We start from the raw sequence: 15,996 nt of genomic DNA, 5'->3' as shown, positions 1-15,996 counted from the left end.
CATATTACAATGCTATCGGCGAGCACGCAGAACGGCGAGAGCATGAGAGACTATCCATTCCAGTGGTTCTCAACATCTCCCCCTCTAATTGGTTTGACGGTAAACCATAACAGCGGTCTTCTGGCGCAGGAAGAGCGATGATGGTGGACGTTATAGCTAGCGTTGCCGGTGATCAGGTTGACGAAGACTGAAGTACGGAAGACCGGAGCTTGATCTTGATTCCACCTTGGTTTATCATCCACTCGAAGACGTTGCTGAACACTGAGGCACGTCCACGTGCCAAATCCATCCGATGCCCATGTCGATCCACAAAATATTGGGCGAATTTTGGATCCGACTTGACTCTGATCGGTTGGCGCTTATCGGAGATAATAATTTCTTCCCGAAGTGATCCTACAACGGACGACTTGAACACCTCTGCCGCACACTCGTTCTGCTGAGCGTGTTCGAAAGCCTCAACACTACTGTCGTCGTATGGTGCAGGTACGACAATAGGGTTTTTTATTGCTTGCTTCTGCTGCTGTTGTTCGTCACGATGAAACGTCGACACGGGAACAAACAGCTGATCCACTCGTGGCTGCCGCGGTTGCTCATCATTTATTACCGCCGCCGTAGAGTCGGCATCATTTGGAAACGGTGCTTGGTGTTGTGTTTCCAGCTGTTGTGTGCTGATCGGGGAAGACTCTGGTGACTCGTATGCTGGCTGCAGTCCTCCTCGAGCAGCCCAACATAAAGAAAGCATCAACTGAGTCTGCTGGTTGAATGTTTTCATCCGCTCCACATAAGCTTGATATTGGAGCTCCATCAGCCGATTCATACTATCAAAGTATTTCTCGCTGGCTTCTCGCATCTGCCGAAACTGCCCATCGAGGTATTCTTCTCGATCGACTGGAAACCGGCCTGACGACGATGGCGGCGGTGGTGCTTGTACCGCTGACTGCCCATCATATAGTAGCGAGTCAATGGGCCATTCATTGACTCCAGCTGGGGTTTGATGCGAGGGTTGATCGTTGAACTGGTGCTGCTGCTGAGAACGCATTTCCACGGGCACTGATGGGAATGGAGCATTTCGGTTCCGGTAAACTGCTCCTTGAACCGGCGAGTGTTGCCACTGATCCACCTGACGCTGGTGCAGATTCTGTCCAGCCATTGAAGCTGCATGCTGGCGCTGGTCTTGTTCACTCCGCCCGAAGTCCGTTGTGTCGCCGTCGCCCATCTTCTCCTCCGCGGAAAACTTAACACGTCGCGATTCCTCACTACTGCACGCACGGATTTCTCGTCGCCACTGTTACGTCCTGGAGTTCGGGGTGGCCGGAAGACATAACTGTCTATTCAAACTCCCAGGCGTAACGAAATTACACATTAAAACGTAACTTTATTTACAATATAAAATATACATTACAAAGACGCGACACATACACGACACGAAGGCTACATTACTTCTTATCTAATTAATCTCCGCGATTGTGCATCGGCCGAAGGCATATTACAATGCTATCGGCGAGCACGCAGAACGGCGAGAGCATGAGAGACTATCCATTCCAGTGGTTCTCAACAGTAAATAAAGTATATGTTAATGTGTTATTTCGCTACGCCTGGGAGTTTCAAAAGACTGCTATGTCTCCCGGCCAGTGCTGCAATTTTTCGACAGGCCTTTATGATAGCGATATTTTGCTTTTTTTATTTTCTCCGTTTTGGTTTTCCAGTCAAAGTTGCTTTCCGATCAGCAACACGGGAGCGAAATGAAATAGGTACTCACACTCGCACGCAGCGTGCTGAAAGCGAGAGCTGACAGAGCTAAATTTCCATTCAATTTTCTGTAGTTGAGTGTTTTCACCCGTGCTAACGTATAGTTCACTCACTCTCACAAGCCACCGCTTGAGACGATTGGCCTTTCAGCATGAGTAGTGTGTGGATGATTGGGAATTGATCGTGTTGGGTCGCTCACGAATGGAGCTCTCGGGCTCTGTCAGTTCTCACATCGAGGAACTGAAAACGACCGCCGCAGTCATTCATTTTCGGCTAAAAAACAGGCACTGAGACTGATATTTTGCAGGACTACTCCCGGTCACCCCGAACTCCAGGACGTAACAACAACAATACCAGAAGCAAATACCCAGCCCTTGAGTACTTCGAGCCTCTGGAACAGATCTTCAAGGAAGAATCTGAAGCCAGCATGACGCAAATACATCGCTTCTTACCTTACCTTGATACCTTGTTGGCTACAGAGTAACTTTACTCCAATGCCGAGCGTATAGTAGAGCACCATCTTTGTCGGTCTTGGGCGATGTTCCTCCAGTTTCCCCGAACGTGTAGGGATCGTAGATCTTCTTCAACCGCGTGCAGCCAGCGAGTTCGCGGCCGCCCACGAAGTCGCCTACCTCTACCGGGTTCTCTGCTGAATATTGTTTTCGCTATTCTTTCTTCCGACATTCGCACTACGTGTCCAGCCCACTGAAGTCTGCCGTATTTTATACGTTTCACAATATTCGCCTCTTCGTACACTTGGTACAACTCGTGATTCATGCGTCTGCGCTTCTTATTGGAAGCCAAAATCCAGATATAACGAAAACGACAACACGGCCACAACTATACCCGTCAGGCGAGATGGGCCAACCCTGGCCTCAGCCTGTCACACTAGTGACAAACGCAAAGAAAAAAAAAAGCTGTGAAAATGTATATAACTGCAGAAAAAATAAACTTAGCTGAGAATGCCGAAAATATTAAAAAATGTTTGTGCACTATTGAAAAAGAGCTACACATAGTTGAACTTGTGAAATGACTATTATGCCTGTCCCGATTATCCCCTATAGAGATGCATTTACTTACAGCTAGCCTCTGCCGAAGGCTCGTAGTCTAGTTTCAGCTTCTGCAATACGACGGCCATGGCTTTAGGTAAGTCTTCGATTGATTGGATAACAGAAGTAAGGTTGCACTGAAAATAAACAAAAATTTACATAGAATACAGATAATGTACTTCAAACAGCTGAAAATCCCATGAAAACTACAAATATAAACACCACCAACCTGATTTCCGAAGCATTGCGACGCAGCGATGGCTTCCATCACGTCCTTGGTTGATCGCAGTTGGAACAGGCACGATTCGATTTCCAGCTTATCATCTTCCGGAACAAACTTATCGATTTGCTTCAGCACTCGAATAAGTACGGCCACGTCCTGTTGCAACGATTTGCCACCACCGGACCCGCTGCCACTGGCCACACTGCCCGGATAATTCTCCGAAAGGAACGCAACCTCCAGGTCGTCACAAGGCCGGAAGAACGAAATGAACTTCTTCCGGATCAGACAGAAGGCATCCATCCGGTCCAGAATGAGCATCCCGATCGGCTGGCAGGCTTCGAAATTGTACTGCGAGCAGCACAGATAGAACTTTTCCCACAGGTTGGAGGACAGCTCGATGAAATCCTCGTCGGTGATGTTCTGCAGTTTGCGTTCGTTCTGCAGTTCCCCGTCGATGTAGCTACAGACGTGGCGTTTCAGTGCCGCCGTGGAAATGGTAGCTCCCGAGTAAGTGAAGCTTCGGTTGAACATCTGGAAAGATATTGGAAGTTAATCAATTTCGAATCATCGAATGAAGATCTATGAAGTGCATTAGTTTAAAGAACCACTTTCCTGACAAGATTGCAAAATCGATGAAAGTAATGATGGATGATGAATAATTGTGAAGATTTCGAGCGCAGTTCGGTCTGAGCTCAAGCGTATTTACACTACTGCTGAATACTACTTACCGATAGTGTCTTGGCGATGACGTTGTTGTGGAATCGACCGGAATGGAAAATCCGGCTGCAATAGACATGCTTCAAGTCTGTACCCTTTTCCAGCTTGGCCGTGTACTTATCGTCCATACTCTCCAACGGAATCGGCAACCAGAAACTGTCGATTTCACTACTCAGCGAGTAGGTGAGGACTTGCATTTCTCCTGAAAATGAGAACTTACAGAATTCCAATGAAATCCTAATGAGCCGCACGGATTAGGTACATACCTTCCGCATTACACCACAACGCCCAAATACTCTGATTGGATAGCTTGAAGTCGATTAGATCGTAGTTCGGTGCCAGAATGGCAGTTTCCTTCACGAGCGACACATTGCCTGAATCGTCCGACGTTGGTCGAAGGATGATGAACTCCGAACAGTCCGAGTATGCCAGAAACACCCCGATAAGATTATCCGACTTTCGAACCATGTTGGTTTGGGCTGTCGAAATAAGATTAACAGAATTAGCACTCATAACTTTCTTCTAGAAGACCTATTGATCAACTTACATCCGTCCTGTTTTTGGTCGCCATTTTTGACGAAACACTCGGCACCGACGCACGACCCACTGGTGGACCACACCCGGGCGACATTGTTCCGATAAAACGCGTACAGCACGGATTGACCATTTAACTGATCGAACATTAGCGAGACGATTTGATCGGGAGCGTTGGCGTTTTTCTTCCTAAAATTTTAGAATCAGTTTGTATGAATCACAAAAAATAAGCTGTATATAACATGATCCATATGATATTGATATTTCTCACAAAAGTCAAATTTTTTTTGTTGTCTATTTTACAAAATAAATACTAACTAACCTCCAAGCGTCGGTAAGGTTGGAGAAAAATCTCGAAATCAGTTGATTGTGCTTCAGCTCGATGACCTTCACGCCTCCATGATGACCCATCTGGAACAGGAACAAGGCCGACACTGTCGATACGGCGAAAAATGCATCACTATCGCCAGTATCGTACTCGACGCGATAGGCCGCAGCAATGGCAGGCAAGCACTGACCTAAGAATGAATTTCAGTTTATATTCTATTTTAAAATAGACATAAAAATAAGGAATTCGCCTACCAATATCATTGCTGATAACGTAGAAGGAAGACGGATCACAAATCTGCTCTCGGCTAACGGTGGCCAAAATTGACTCCGGCGTTCCATCCGGATTAACACTGCTGACCTTGGGATGCCGCAGTACAATTCGATGCACACTGGTAACGGTTACGATCAGTATGAAAACCTGCATCTGATTGCCACTGATGTCCACCGACAGAATGGGACTCTCATCGAATCCGATTTTCAGGTTGTTCTTGGTGAGGTTCAGATTCATGCTTACCTCGCTCAGAAAAATTGAATCGCGACAAGTTCGCCTAGAACGAGTAATTTTTAAACATTACAAATCGTTAATTCTGATGATCCAAGTTTTCTTCTGCTAGGTAATACAGACCAATAAATAAACCGATTTGAGCGGAAGTCCTCCCGTTCAGCAAAGCAGTATCCACCGCACTGTTCCGACGTCTTCACATCCTGGAGCATATTATGGATTCCACCTAGAAAGAATCCGCAACATTAATCGATCGCTATTTTACAGCACATTCGCACTCGGGATACGCTCCTTCCACCATGATGCAAGCCAAAACACTCCGCGTTCACTTACCGGTGCTAACGTTTATCTCGCGCCAGCTGCTGGCATTCGAGAAAAGTTGCCTCATCGGAACTTCCCGATACTGCACCGGAACGTATTGATCCATTTGGGACGGTTTTCGACGGGATTTCACCGTAATTTCACTGGAAAATTTCACAAAAACTTGGAACTAACACCGATCCGCAACGCGCGTTTCCGAAAACGAATCAACGAATGACAAGCTTCTGAAGTGACAGCTGTTTGTTGTTGGGGCCACAGTGATACCAGAAATCTTTGAGGTGAATTCTCACGAAACATTTGAAAAGGGCCTTTGGAAACAGGGGGATTACTGAGATGAATGCCCTCTGGTAAAATCTCAAAAAAAGGAGGGTGACGAAAGACCAGAATCAGCATCCCAGCATTCGATTCAACATGGTTTTTGTTTTGATTGCTTTATTTATGGCAAAAAATGCGCTTCAAACATCGACACTGCTTCGCCTGGATTCGCTCACGACTGCGCCCCGATTAGCGAATCATGTTCGTTCGTTGAGGCAACTGACAACTGATCAAAATGCTCTACACATACACAAGGACGAGAAATACGTCACGAAACACTCGCAGACTTGCACAAACGTCCTGTTCAGAGGTGCGTTGTGATGGCGGTCAGACGTCAAACTCATTTTGACATCAATTTTGACATTGACAGTGCTTTTAGTTGAATTTTTCTCCAACCAGTGAACATCCAACCATCGAGACAGCCCATCTAACGAGCAGCTAACGAACGAATCGGCACTGTACTCGTCTATATGCGCAACTCAACTTGGATTAGTGCATATCGTAGCTCTTAATTGGGTTCTTTAGTGAATAAAATATTGCTGTTTTCTATAGCCTAATCGAAAGAGCTCATTTTTCTGAGCATCACGTGATTTTATTGGATTCCAATACCTTTGTTTTGATGGTTAAATCACAGACAAACAGACGTAACACTTCGAACATTTTTCGATTCAAATCATAGTCACGAAAACATATTCGCCCAATGCTTAAATGCCTATGTTTGGCCGACCACCAACTAGGTGGCGGTAGTGAGCAAACGTCAAACTCGAACAAAAACGATGCGAGCGCCACGGTTGGGCAGTTGTCCAACTATCAAATTTTGAAAAAGGCCGTTAAATCGGTGTACGACGTGAATTATCAGAGTGTTACGTCTGTTTGTCTGTGGTTAAATTAACAAAACAATTTTAATTTTCGTGGATATAATGACAGTTCAATCGATAAAGTGACAGTTCGACCCGAACAAAAAATTTCCCCATACAAACTTTAAATGCATTTTAAAAATAGTTCCCGGACTCCAAAAATTATGAAATTTTGGATTTCGAATAACTTTTGGGCGGAGAGTCCGATTATGAAATAATCCGAATACCCCTAAAGAACCCAATTGATCGATGCATAAAGGAAAAAGAAGTAGCAGTTTTGACATCCGAGTGGTGTGTCGTAGTCGCCTGCTTTTCCGCACGATACTAAACAATTGCATTATGGTTGATAATGCAACTCATTTTGTTTGATTGACAATCTCAGTTGTCACAGCTAGAGCTTGAAAAACTGTGACGGTTATATTGAGCTTCTCGAGAATTTTTAGCATTTCGACAAGTTTCTGTTCGACCTCTACCTTGCGCGCCAGGGTATAATGTGTGTTGGGCACTTTGCGACGATTAACTCAAATCCGCACACCAGCTCACAATTTGCGCGCCGATTGCCTGTGCGCCAAGTTTTTCACTAGCCAAATCACTATTAATCAGTGGTTTAATGAAGTAAAAGCGTTGCTACCGTCAATAATATCTTTGTTGTACATTATTTCCAGACATAAGGAAGTTCAATACTTTAGACAAAAAATGGAACCGAACCCTAAGAGAGATAGAGCTCTTGGCGCGAACCATTTTGACACTTGTTTATTTACATTTTGTATGGCGCACAACCCGGCGCATGGGCTGTCGGCGCACGAGTTGTTGGCCGGTATGCGGATTTCAGAAAAGATTCGCAATAGCACGACTTGCTTGATCCAAATTTTGTGTCTAGCACGATGGAGCACGTGTCCGCACGTGTCCCATTCAACCACCGCGAAGCACGATGATGTTGATGGGAACGATCCGTGGAACGATCACATTCTAGTTCAAATTTGTCTTTCATTGAAAAAAAATGTATGCAACTCGCTCGGCAATTCGTTGCAAAACTCGATTTTTACAGCACTCGTCGCGAGACTCGTCATATAAATGTACAACTTGTGCTGAAAAAATCATCATTTTGCAACTCGTTACATAAATAACTATTTCTTTTCGCTTGGTGCATCAATCAATAAGCTTTGTTAGCGAATACGCCGCGCCTCTATGGTGTCGGTGTCTCTAGATGACCAACAATAGAACCCCTCGCGGAGCGATAACAACGTGAAGGACTGAACTGACGGTACCCTACTGTCAGAGCTGTAAGTGTGGACCGAAGATAAATAGGTAGACGATAGAAAGTGAATTGGCTTCTTTAGTGGTGTTGAGATAATTCCATATTCTGAATCTGCATGCCAAACTGAGCCGAAATCCAAATTTTCATCAATTTTGGAGCCCGGGAACCTATTTAAAAATCAATTTGAATTTTGTATGGGAGCGATTTGTCGAATCACCCCTCGTCGCATTTTGTACTGAGCGGAGCTGTCAAGCAGTTGCCCAGCTGTCAAAAGGTGATTTAAAAAAATCTCTTTGAAATTGATTTTAGATACCAAAATAAAGTTCTAAAAATCTGAAAAAAATCATAGAGGCTCAGAAAAAGGTGCTCTTTTGTTTAAAAATAAAAAATCATTGAATTTTTCTTAATTTAAAAACCCAATTGGCTTCTTTAGCGGTGTTGAGATAATTCCATATTCAGAATCTGCATGCAAAACTGAGCCGAAATCCAAATTTTCATGAATTTTGGTGCCCGGGAACCTATTTAAAAATCAGTTTGAAGTTTATATGGGAGCGATTTGTCGAATCACCCCTCGTCGCATTTTGTACTGGGCGGAGCTGTCAAGCAGTTGGCCAGCTGTCAAAAGGTGATTTCGGAAAATCTCTTCGAAAGCGGTTTTAGGTACCAAAATGAAGTTCTAAAAATCTGAAAAAAATCATGGTGGTTCAGAAAAAGGTGCTCTTTTGTATAAAATCAAAAAATCAATACATTTTTCTTAATTTAAAAACCCAATTGCGATAATGTGTTTGCCCAAAACTACAGCTCAGCATATTTGGTAGTGACTTTATTACTGATCCCATAATTGAAATAGTGAATTCATTATATATATATTTCCTAAAGGTAGTATCCATGCGTTAATTAGTGATAAAATTATGTTAATAATACGGTAATATATCAGGACTCTATCTACCCAATGTTTCCATGCACTTAACCCTAAAACCGTGCAGTGAAGCTTATGAACTAACGGGGTAAATTATACTATGATACTACTTGTTACAAACATGCAATTACTAAAAATTACCTTAATATTATAGTACGGATAGCAGTACGGGAACAAATACGATTCGGAATGCGAATCGATCTGTATTACAGAAATATAACTTAAAACAACAATACGGTAGGACACTAGACCGGTTCAAAGACAGACAACTGGACTCGTCACAAAAACGGAACTAAACGTAAGTAAGACTGAGAAAGACAAGAAACAAATAAGCATCATCATTATAAATAACAGACAGAATTCACACACAAATTATAATTACACAAGCTTAACTGTACACACTATATTGAATTTGTAACGACATTTCACAGGAAAATTATAATTTATCCGGATTGAAACCAAGACCCGGCTTCGGATCGTTTTATTTCCGGAATTATTATTTCGGAATTCTCAAATTAGTTGGCAATTTCCAACAAGCTTAATGATGCGCAACAGAAAAAAATAGATTCAAATTTATTTATTGTATGTTGCTGTCATAACCCTGGTCATAACAAAACGTGTTGCCAACTTCCACTCGGTATTTCTGAATCATCGATCGCGATCGCAACGAATCAAGCACCACTTCTGCTGCTGTTTGTGTTAGTGAGATCTGAGAAACGTCAGACTCCCACCTGCTGATTGGCTGCGACGACTCTGGCGACGGTTTCATCCGCGACGGATTCAAATCGTCGCGTTCGATAAGGGAGGAAACCGTCAATACTTCGCAACTGCAACTTCGCATGTGCTTCAAGCGACGCCTTCAATTTTGTGGTGCGACGAAATAGGATACTGCAAGATGATGTCACGAAGCCGTGCACTGACAGCCTGACACTTCAGCGAGCTTGTTTACATGGACTTAGTCGCTGGCGGAGATCCGGCAAAATTGTTTTTCGATACAATTTCAGTAAAACGGTAACTGGACGACGAGCTGGACGATTGATTTTGTACTAGGAGAGTTGAATATAATCGATATTTCCGTATCATAATGGTTACGACCCAAGTAACCACGAAGCCGTATATAAGTGCATCAATTTTGCCATATATTTATATTTAAAATTGTGTATATAATGCTGCATTACTTTAAACACCTCATTGAAGCAATATTAAAGTCGAAAAGGGCCCCACTAAAATCAGATTAGTGCCACATATTGCAGCACGTTGACAGCAATTGCTAAAGTGACATAAATGCATGTGCTGTACATTTGCATTTGCACATGCTTAATACGTGCAACACGAAAAACCAAAACAAAAATCTATTTTTAGCACCGTTTCTTTATCGACGGTACTAATGCCCGAGGGGGACGACACATCTAAATCGTCCATCAGATGTCCACAAAGGATGCATCTGCTTTTTTAGATCAATGAGCTGCTGTCAGATTTTTCGGATTTTGCTATCCACTTTTCACTGCATCAACTTTCCAATCCTGCTGAGCGCTGCTTTGAGATAGAAGGAGATGTGAATGGATAGAAAGTAGATGTGCGAGAGCCAGTCCAGTAAAGCATTTGAAAAGGGTGTAGTTGATATTTATAAACAAATAGGTTTTGATTGATGGCATCTGTTTCGACCTTATTCATGGGTTTTAAATCCAGTTACACATGCATTAAATATTTATTCAAGAATTTATGAACATTTTGCTTGTTCTAAGTTGCGTAATTATATTAAAAGAGCCATGAAAGAAGCGTAAATGTAACCTAGTACAAAAAAAAGTTAGGCTCTTTTCACATAGTTTGATAGAACTGGAAATTGACTGAAATGATTACTTTTTTGTTTTTGTTTCGAACATAAACAAGGACTGTAACTATATTTCAACCTAGGATATTTCAACGGGAGAATCATTCAGCAATTTCTACCGGAAGTTTACCAGTAGCTCCATCCAGTAAATCCTTCAGTGATTTATTCTAGAAAACTGTATGGTGATTACTTTTGAGGTAACCACCAGCAATTTGTTTTCGAAAAAATAGGAATCCTTTTTTGAAGTTCGGTGGTAGATCGTTCCCAGGAATCGTCCAGCAATTCTTTCCGAAGAATCTTCCAGCAATTTGTTCCGCCTTAAGCTTTTAATTCCTAGAAAGTTTGAGCCTCCAGCTTCCAGAGAACCCATCTGCCATTGCCTCCGGCCAACCCACCAGCAATTTCTTCCAGATAACCACGATCCGGAGAAATTTTGAATGAACTCCCGCAGGACTTTCCGAAAGGAATTCTGCGAGAATTCTCGAAATAAACTTCGGAGGAATTCGCCCAATGCAACTTATATGAAACTGACGAAGAGATTCTCAGCCCGTAACCCCGCAATGAATTTCCGGAAAAAAAATATATTATGGAAAAAAATATATGAGCAGCTTTTAGGGTAATTTGCTATGTGATGCGTAAACTGTTTGTAATAATCGGAATCTCCACCGATACTCCATTTACAGTCACATCCTCGAGCTATTCTTACCGATTATCCTTCAGTAATTCCTTCCAAACAACCTTATTGTTCACTAACCCTTCTTCAATTCATTCCAGAAAATCCGACAACTCCCCTAATAGAAAGATATGATACAACGTGCTTAACAACCCTTTCGGGCTACCATTCTGACCATACACGGAATGATGCAATCATTCGCACAATCGTCAGTGTATAATACATTTTTATTAGGGTCTCTAGACATTCCTTCCAGGAAAAATTTCAGTAATTTCACTGGGAACATTTCTTATGATGAATTTTACAACAATAAGCTCCGGAATACCTCCTGTAGTTCTGCAGCGATTTCTTCCCGGAAATCCTTCAGCTCGAGCTTCAGCTATACATTGTGCGAATGCTTCTGTTCGGCAAATCCCCCAACAATGCCTTCCGTAGAAACCTCCAGTAGTTTTCTAGAAAATTTGCCATCAGAACCTCCGTGAAACCCCACTGAATCCTCCATAAATTCCTTCCGGGGATTCCATTTGCCATTTCTTTCAGGCAATCCACCAGCAATTCCTTCCAACCAAGATGCGGAGAAAAAAAAACTTTCGAATTACTTCCCGAAAGATCCTCCGCAAGAAGTAATGATAGAAATCCCCGAATTATTCTCAATGCAACTCCCGAAGTAGCTCCACAAGAAACGGAAACAATTCTCACCCTGGAACCCCGAAATGAGTGTCAAAATCTCTACTAGGAAACCTTTATTGAAATCTCGAGAAAATATTTGTAGGAGCCCTTGCATTCCTCAGTTCCCGAAAGTATGTCCGGAATGGTTCCTGGGCTCATCTTTATCCAGGTTTATCTTTCAAAATCTATAAACAACATTTGGATCAGTATGGTATGCGTTGCGCAGTTTGTATTTAAATTAAAAAAAAGATCGTTGATTCCGATAGAAGAAGTTCTGACCAAGGTTCTGGCTTCCGATGGCAGTTACAGGATTCCAGGCAATAAATCCAGTGCACAGTAGCAATGCATATCGGCGGTGAACTCCGCTTCTTCCGTAGTTCCGGCATCATCTTTTACATCGATGCAGACATAATTGTTGATTTTGGCAGCTTCTCCTATATATGGTTCGACGTTGCTTTTTGAAAATTGATGGCTGCATCTGACGATTCACTCAGGTTTCGACGAAGTAATTTTGTAGTAAATATCCGTATTTCTTTCCTGGAAGGGTTCCTGGCAAATGCTCCTGAGTTCAGCATAGGTCCGGCACGGCCACGGCCACGGTTTGCTTCGGTTGTTCCTTTTTGGACACGATTCTGTTTTAAACTTCAGTTTGACATCGTTTGCTTTGTTTACCTCGATCAGATGTGAAGGGATGAAGAGATGCGAGTAGTTTGAAGAAAAAGATTTGAGATGGATTTTGGATGGAAGCAGATAGAAGGGATGTAGACGGATAATGCACAGTGTATGAGATGTGTTAGATTTTGGGTAAAAAGACGATAATCTGGATAGATCTGGATGTGTCGCCCCCCTCGCTAATGCCCCCCACATGAATGTTAATGATGATTAATTTTTTTGTTGCCGGGTCGGGAGTCGAACCAAAAGTGTTAAAGACCGCTAGATGAGTTCCATACGTGCTGGCGCCTTGGGCTGTTTCTGCTGCAGTGATAACAACAGATATTTCATTAACTAAAATTAAACTGTTCTAATAATAGCAGAATAGCAGAATAAAAGGAAACTGTTCTTCTGTCTCAATCATTGCTGTAGAGGGCAAAACGACTATGTCATATGTATTAGAATCCCTGTAATTACATTCTGTTAAACCACTGATAATGCATTTTAGAATATATTTATTCAATATAAGAATATTAAAACACCCTTCGCACACTACTCATATGCTAATTGTGGTTTCCAGCATTATTGACATCCCGCATAGAAATATATCGTTCAAGCTATCGTTCATATCATAAGAATTTAATTCGTGGAATGATTATTACAACAGCAACGATGGGTTTATGATTCGATGATTGAAGTTTCTGAATTGACATTATTCAATACTTTACGAGTATTATTACACTTATGATAACGATACCATTAACGATATATGAATAATTGTTTATTTTTCCTTTTTGCAAGTTCGACGATTAATTTTAGCTTTTGTGAGTTTTCACAATGTTTAAACAATACAATGGCCATAGTAAGCATGAAATGCACATGTTGTTTCCATATTGTGTGTAATAGTGACAGGATTCGATACTTCTGAGCAGACAAAATAAACTGCACAACATTGATAGCTCCAATTTGCTCTACCAGAGAACGCGTTGTCACCTCGGTTGTCACTAAGAGCTGCTTCGCTTGACGGTTGCTGTTTCCATGCCAGCAGCTTGTTTCGGCTAATTACTGCAAACTTACCGGATCACATGCAAAACCGGAATCTCCAAAGGGATTTTCAGGGGATTTTTCCACTGGAGCTACTGTCTTCATAGTAAAGACTATAAATCTTCCCCTCGGTTCTCCTCGTTAACTGCTTAATCACCTTCACAACACCATCGAATTTCAGTCAACCGCGAGCACAGGTTCCACATGGTGTAGTGGATAAACACCGTGAACTTTCGGAAACAACTTTGGCCACGGCAATCTGTTCGATTCCCGTTCCAGTGAATAAAAAATACGACGAAAGTAAACAATGATTCAGTTAATCGTGAGCAAATTTGACAGTGCCCGACAAATGCCCGCAGGGGTGTACATTTTTTCGGGTCGGTAAAACAGATGTGGTGAAATATTTCCGTTTTGTTTTTATTATTCGTCGTATCATAAAGTTAATGATAAAGGGATTATAACATCTATGATTCCGCAAAATTTTTGTTCGAGAAAAATAGCGTTTTTGAATGGTAACGATACTTAACAACCCATTCGGTCTATCATTCAAACTCCCAATATGATAAGTACTATCCTTAATATCATATGTCGTATCAGCGATAAATAATCCAGTTTATGATAACATGAATAATAAGAAAATGATACACTGTAAAACTGTTGTATGATACCGTTTTATTCGGGATGCGATAGCAGGCAACAGAAAAGAGAAAAGGTCATATCTAAAAAGGTTTTGCTGAAGAAAGGCGTGGATCGGTTGTTCAAACGGAGATTAAGTTGGTCGGGAGTCGAACCAGAAGTGTTGAAGACTGCTAGAGTTGACCGTAAAGTTGTTCACTCTTCTTGATTTCATTTGTTTACCATTAAAGTCAAGCTTTTATAATTGTATTGTTAGAGCAACCTTTGCTAGTTTGTACATTGCATTTATTCTCTTTTTGCAGTGTTGAATTATTGAATTATCGTATATCACCTTTTAATGCACCCTAATGTAAAGAAAAAATGTAATGCATCAATACATTGATAATGCCAATCTAAAGGATTATTGCATGAGAAGTGTGGATTTACTGCATTTTGCATTGGAAAGGTTGATATTCAGTCTAATTCGTGCAATGATATAATGCTTGTGGTTACTTGGGGAGTCGGAAAACGTAAATTTAATTTTCACCGCTCGTTAAAAATTCTAACACCTTGTAAACAAGCTCGCTGAACTGTCACACAAAGTGAGGTTAGATCAGGTGCTTGCAGTACTCTATATATTTATAATGAGGCTATCCCGCATAGAAATATATCGTTCAAGCTATCGTTCATATCATAAGAATTTAATTCGTGGAATGATTATTACAACAGCAACGATGGGTTTATGATTCGATGATTGAAGTTTCTGAATTGACATTATTCAATACTTTACGAGTATTATTACACTTATGATAACGATACCATTAACGATATATGAATAATTGTTTATTTTTCCTTTTTGCAAGTTCGACGATTAATTTTAGCTTTTGTGAGTTTTCACAATGTTTAAACAATACAATGGCCATAGTAAGCATGAAATGCACATGTTGTTTCCATATTGTGTGTAATAGTGACAGGATTCGATACTTCTGAGCAGACAAAATAAACTGCACAACATTGATAGCTCCAATTTGCTCTACCAGAGAACGCGTTGTCACCTCGGTTGTCACTAAGAGCTGCTTCGCTTGACGGTTGCTGTTTCCATGCCAGCAGCTTGTTTCGGCTAATTACTGCAAACTTACCGGATCACATGCAAAACCGGAATCTCCAAAGGGATTTTCAGGGGATTTTTCCACTGGAGCTACTGTCTTCATAGTAAAGACTATAAATCTTCCCCTCGGTTCTCCTCGTTAACTGCTTAATCACCTTCACAACACCATCGAATTTCAGTCAACCGCGAGCACAGGTTCCACATGGTGTAGTGGATAAACACCGTGAACTTTCGGAAACAACTTTGGCCACGGCAATCTGTTCGATTCCCGTTCCAGTGAATAAAAAATACGACGAAAGTAAACAATGATTCAGTTAATCGTGAGCAAATTTGACAGTGCCCGACAAATGCCCGCAGGGGTGTACATTTTTTCGGGTCGGTAAAACAGATGTGGTGAAATATTTCCGTTTTGTTTTTATTATTCGTCGTATCATAAAGTTAATGATAAAGGGATTATAACATCTATGATTCCGCAAAATTTTTGTTCGAGAAAAATAGCGTTTTTGAATGGTAACGATACTTAACAACCCATTCGGTCTATCATTCAAACTCCCAATATGATAAGTACTATCCTTAATATCATATGTCGTATCAGCGATAAATAATCCAGTTTATGATAACATGAATAATA

At 41.6% G+C, this 15,996-nt stretch overlaps 1 protein-coding gene across 1 annotated transcript in view; it reads right to left on the bottom strand.

Annotated features, from left to right (window-relative positions):
• LOC109399475 (nuclear pore complex protein Nup160 homolog) overlaps nucleotides 1-5,650 on the bottom strand; it is a 30,746-nt gene extending 25,096 nt beyond the window's left edge. Inside the window, exons 1-9 of the mRNA XM_019671919.3 lie at nucleotides 5,438-5,650; nucleotides 5,228-5,330; nucleotides 4,855-5,150; nucleotides 4,595-4,790; nucleotides 4,286-4,461; nucleotides 4,005-4,217; nucleotides 3,750-3,940; nucleotides 3,028-3,552; nucleotides 2,830-2,935 (exon numbers count right to left, since the gene is read on the bottom strand). Coding sequence (XP_019527464.3) covers nucleotides 2,830-2,935; nucleotides 3,028-3,552; nucleotides 3,750-3,940; nucleotides 4,005-4,217; nucleotides 4,286-4,461; nucleotides 4,595-4,790; nucleotides 4,855-5,150; nucleotides 5,228-5,330; nucleotides 5,438-5,531 — 1,900 coding nt within the window. The 5' untranslated portion in view covers nucleotides 5,532-5,650. The remainder of the gene's footprint in view (nucleotides 1-2,829; nucleotides 2,936-3,027; nucleotides 3,553-3,749; nucleotides 3,941-4,004; nucleotides 4,218-4,285; nucleotides 4,462-4,594; nucleotides 4,791-4,854; nucleotides 5,151-5,227; nucleotides 5,331-5,437) is intronic.
• Between the last annotated feature and the right edge of the window lie 10,346 nt (nucleotides 5,651-15,996).

This window comes from Aedes albopictus, chromosome 2 (assembly GCF_035046485.1).
Source record: "Aedes albopictus strain Foshan chromosome 2, AalbF5, whole genome shotgun sequence".
Classification (NCBI taxonomy): domain Eukaryota; kingdom Metazoa; phylum Arthropoda; class Insecta; order Diptera; family Culicidae; genus Aedes; species Aedes albopictus.
The sequence above is the reverse complement of the archived record's forward strand: the minus strand, read 5'-3'. Positions and strand labels throughout refer to the sequence as shown.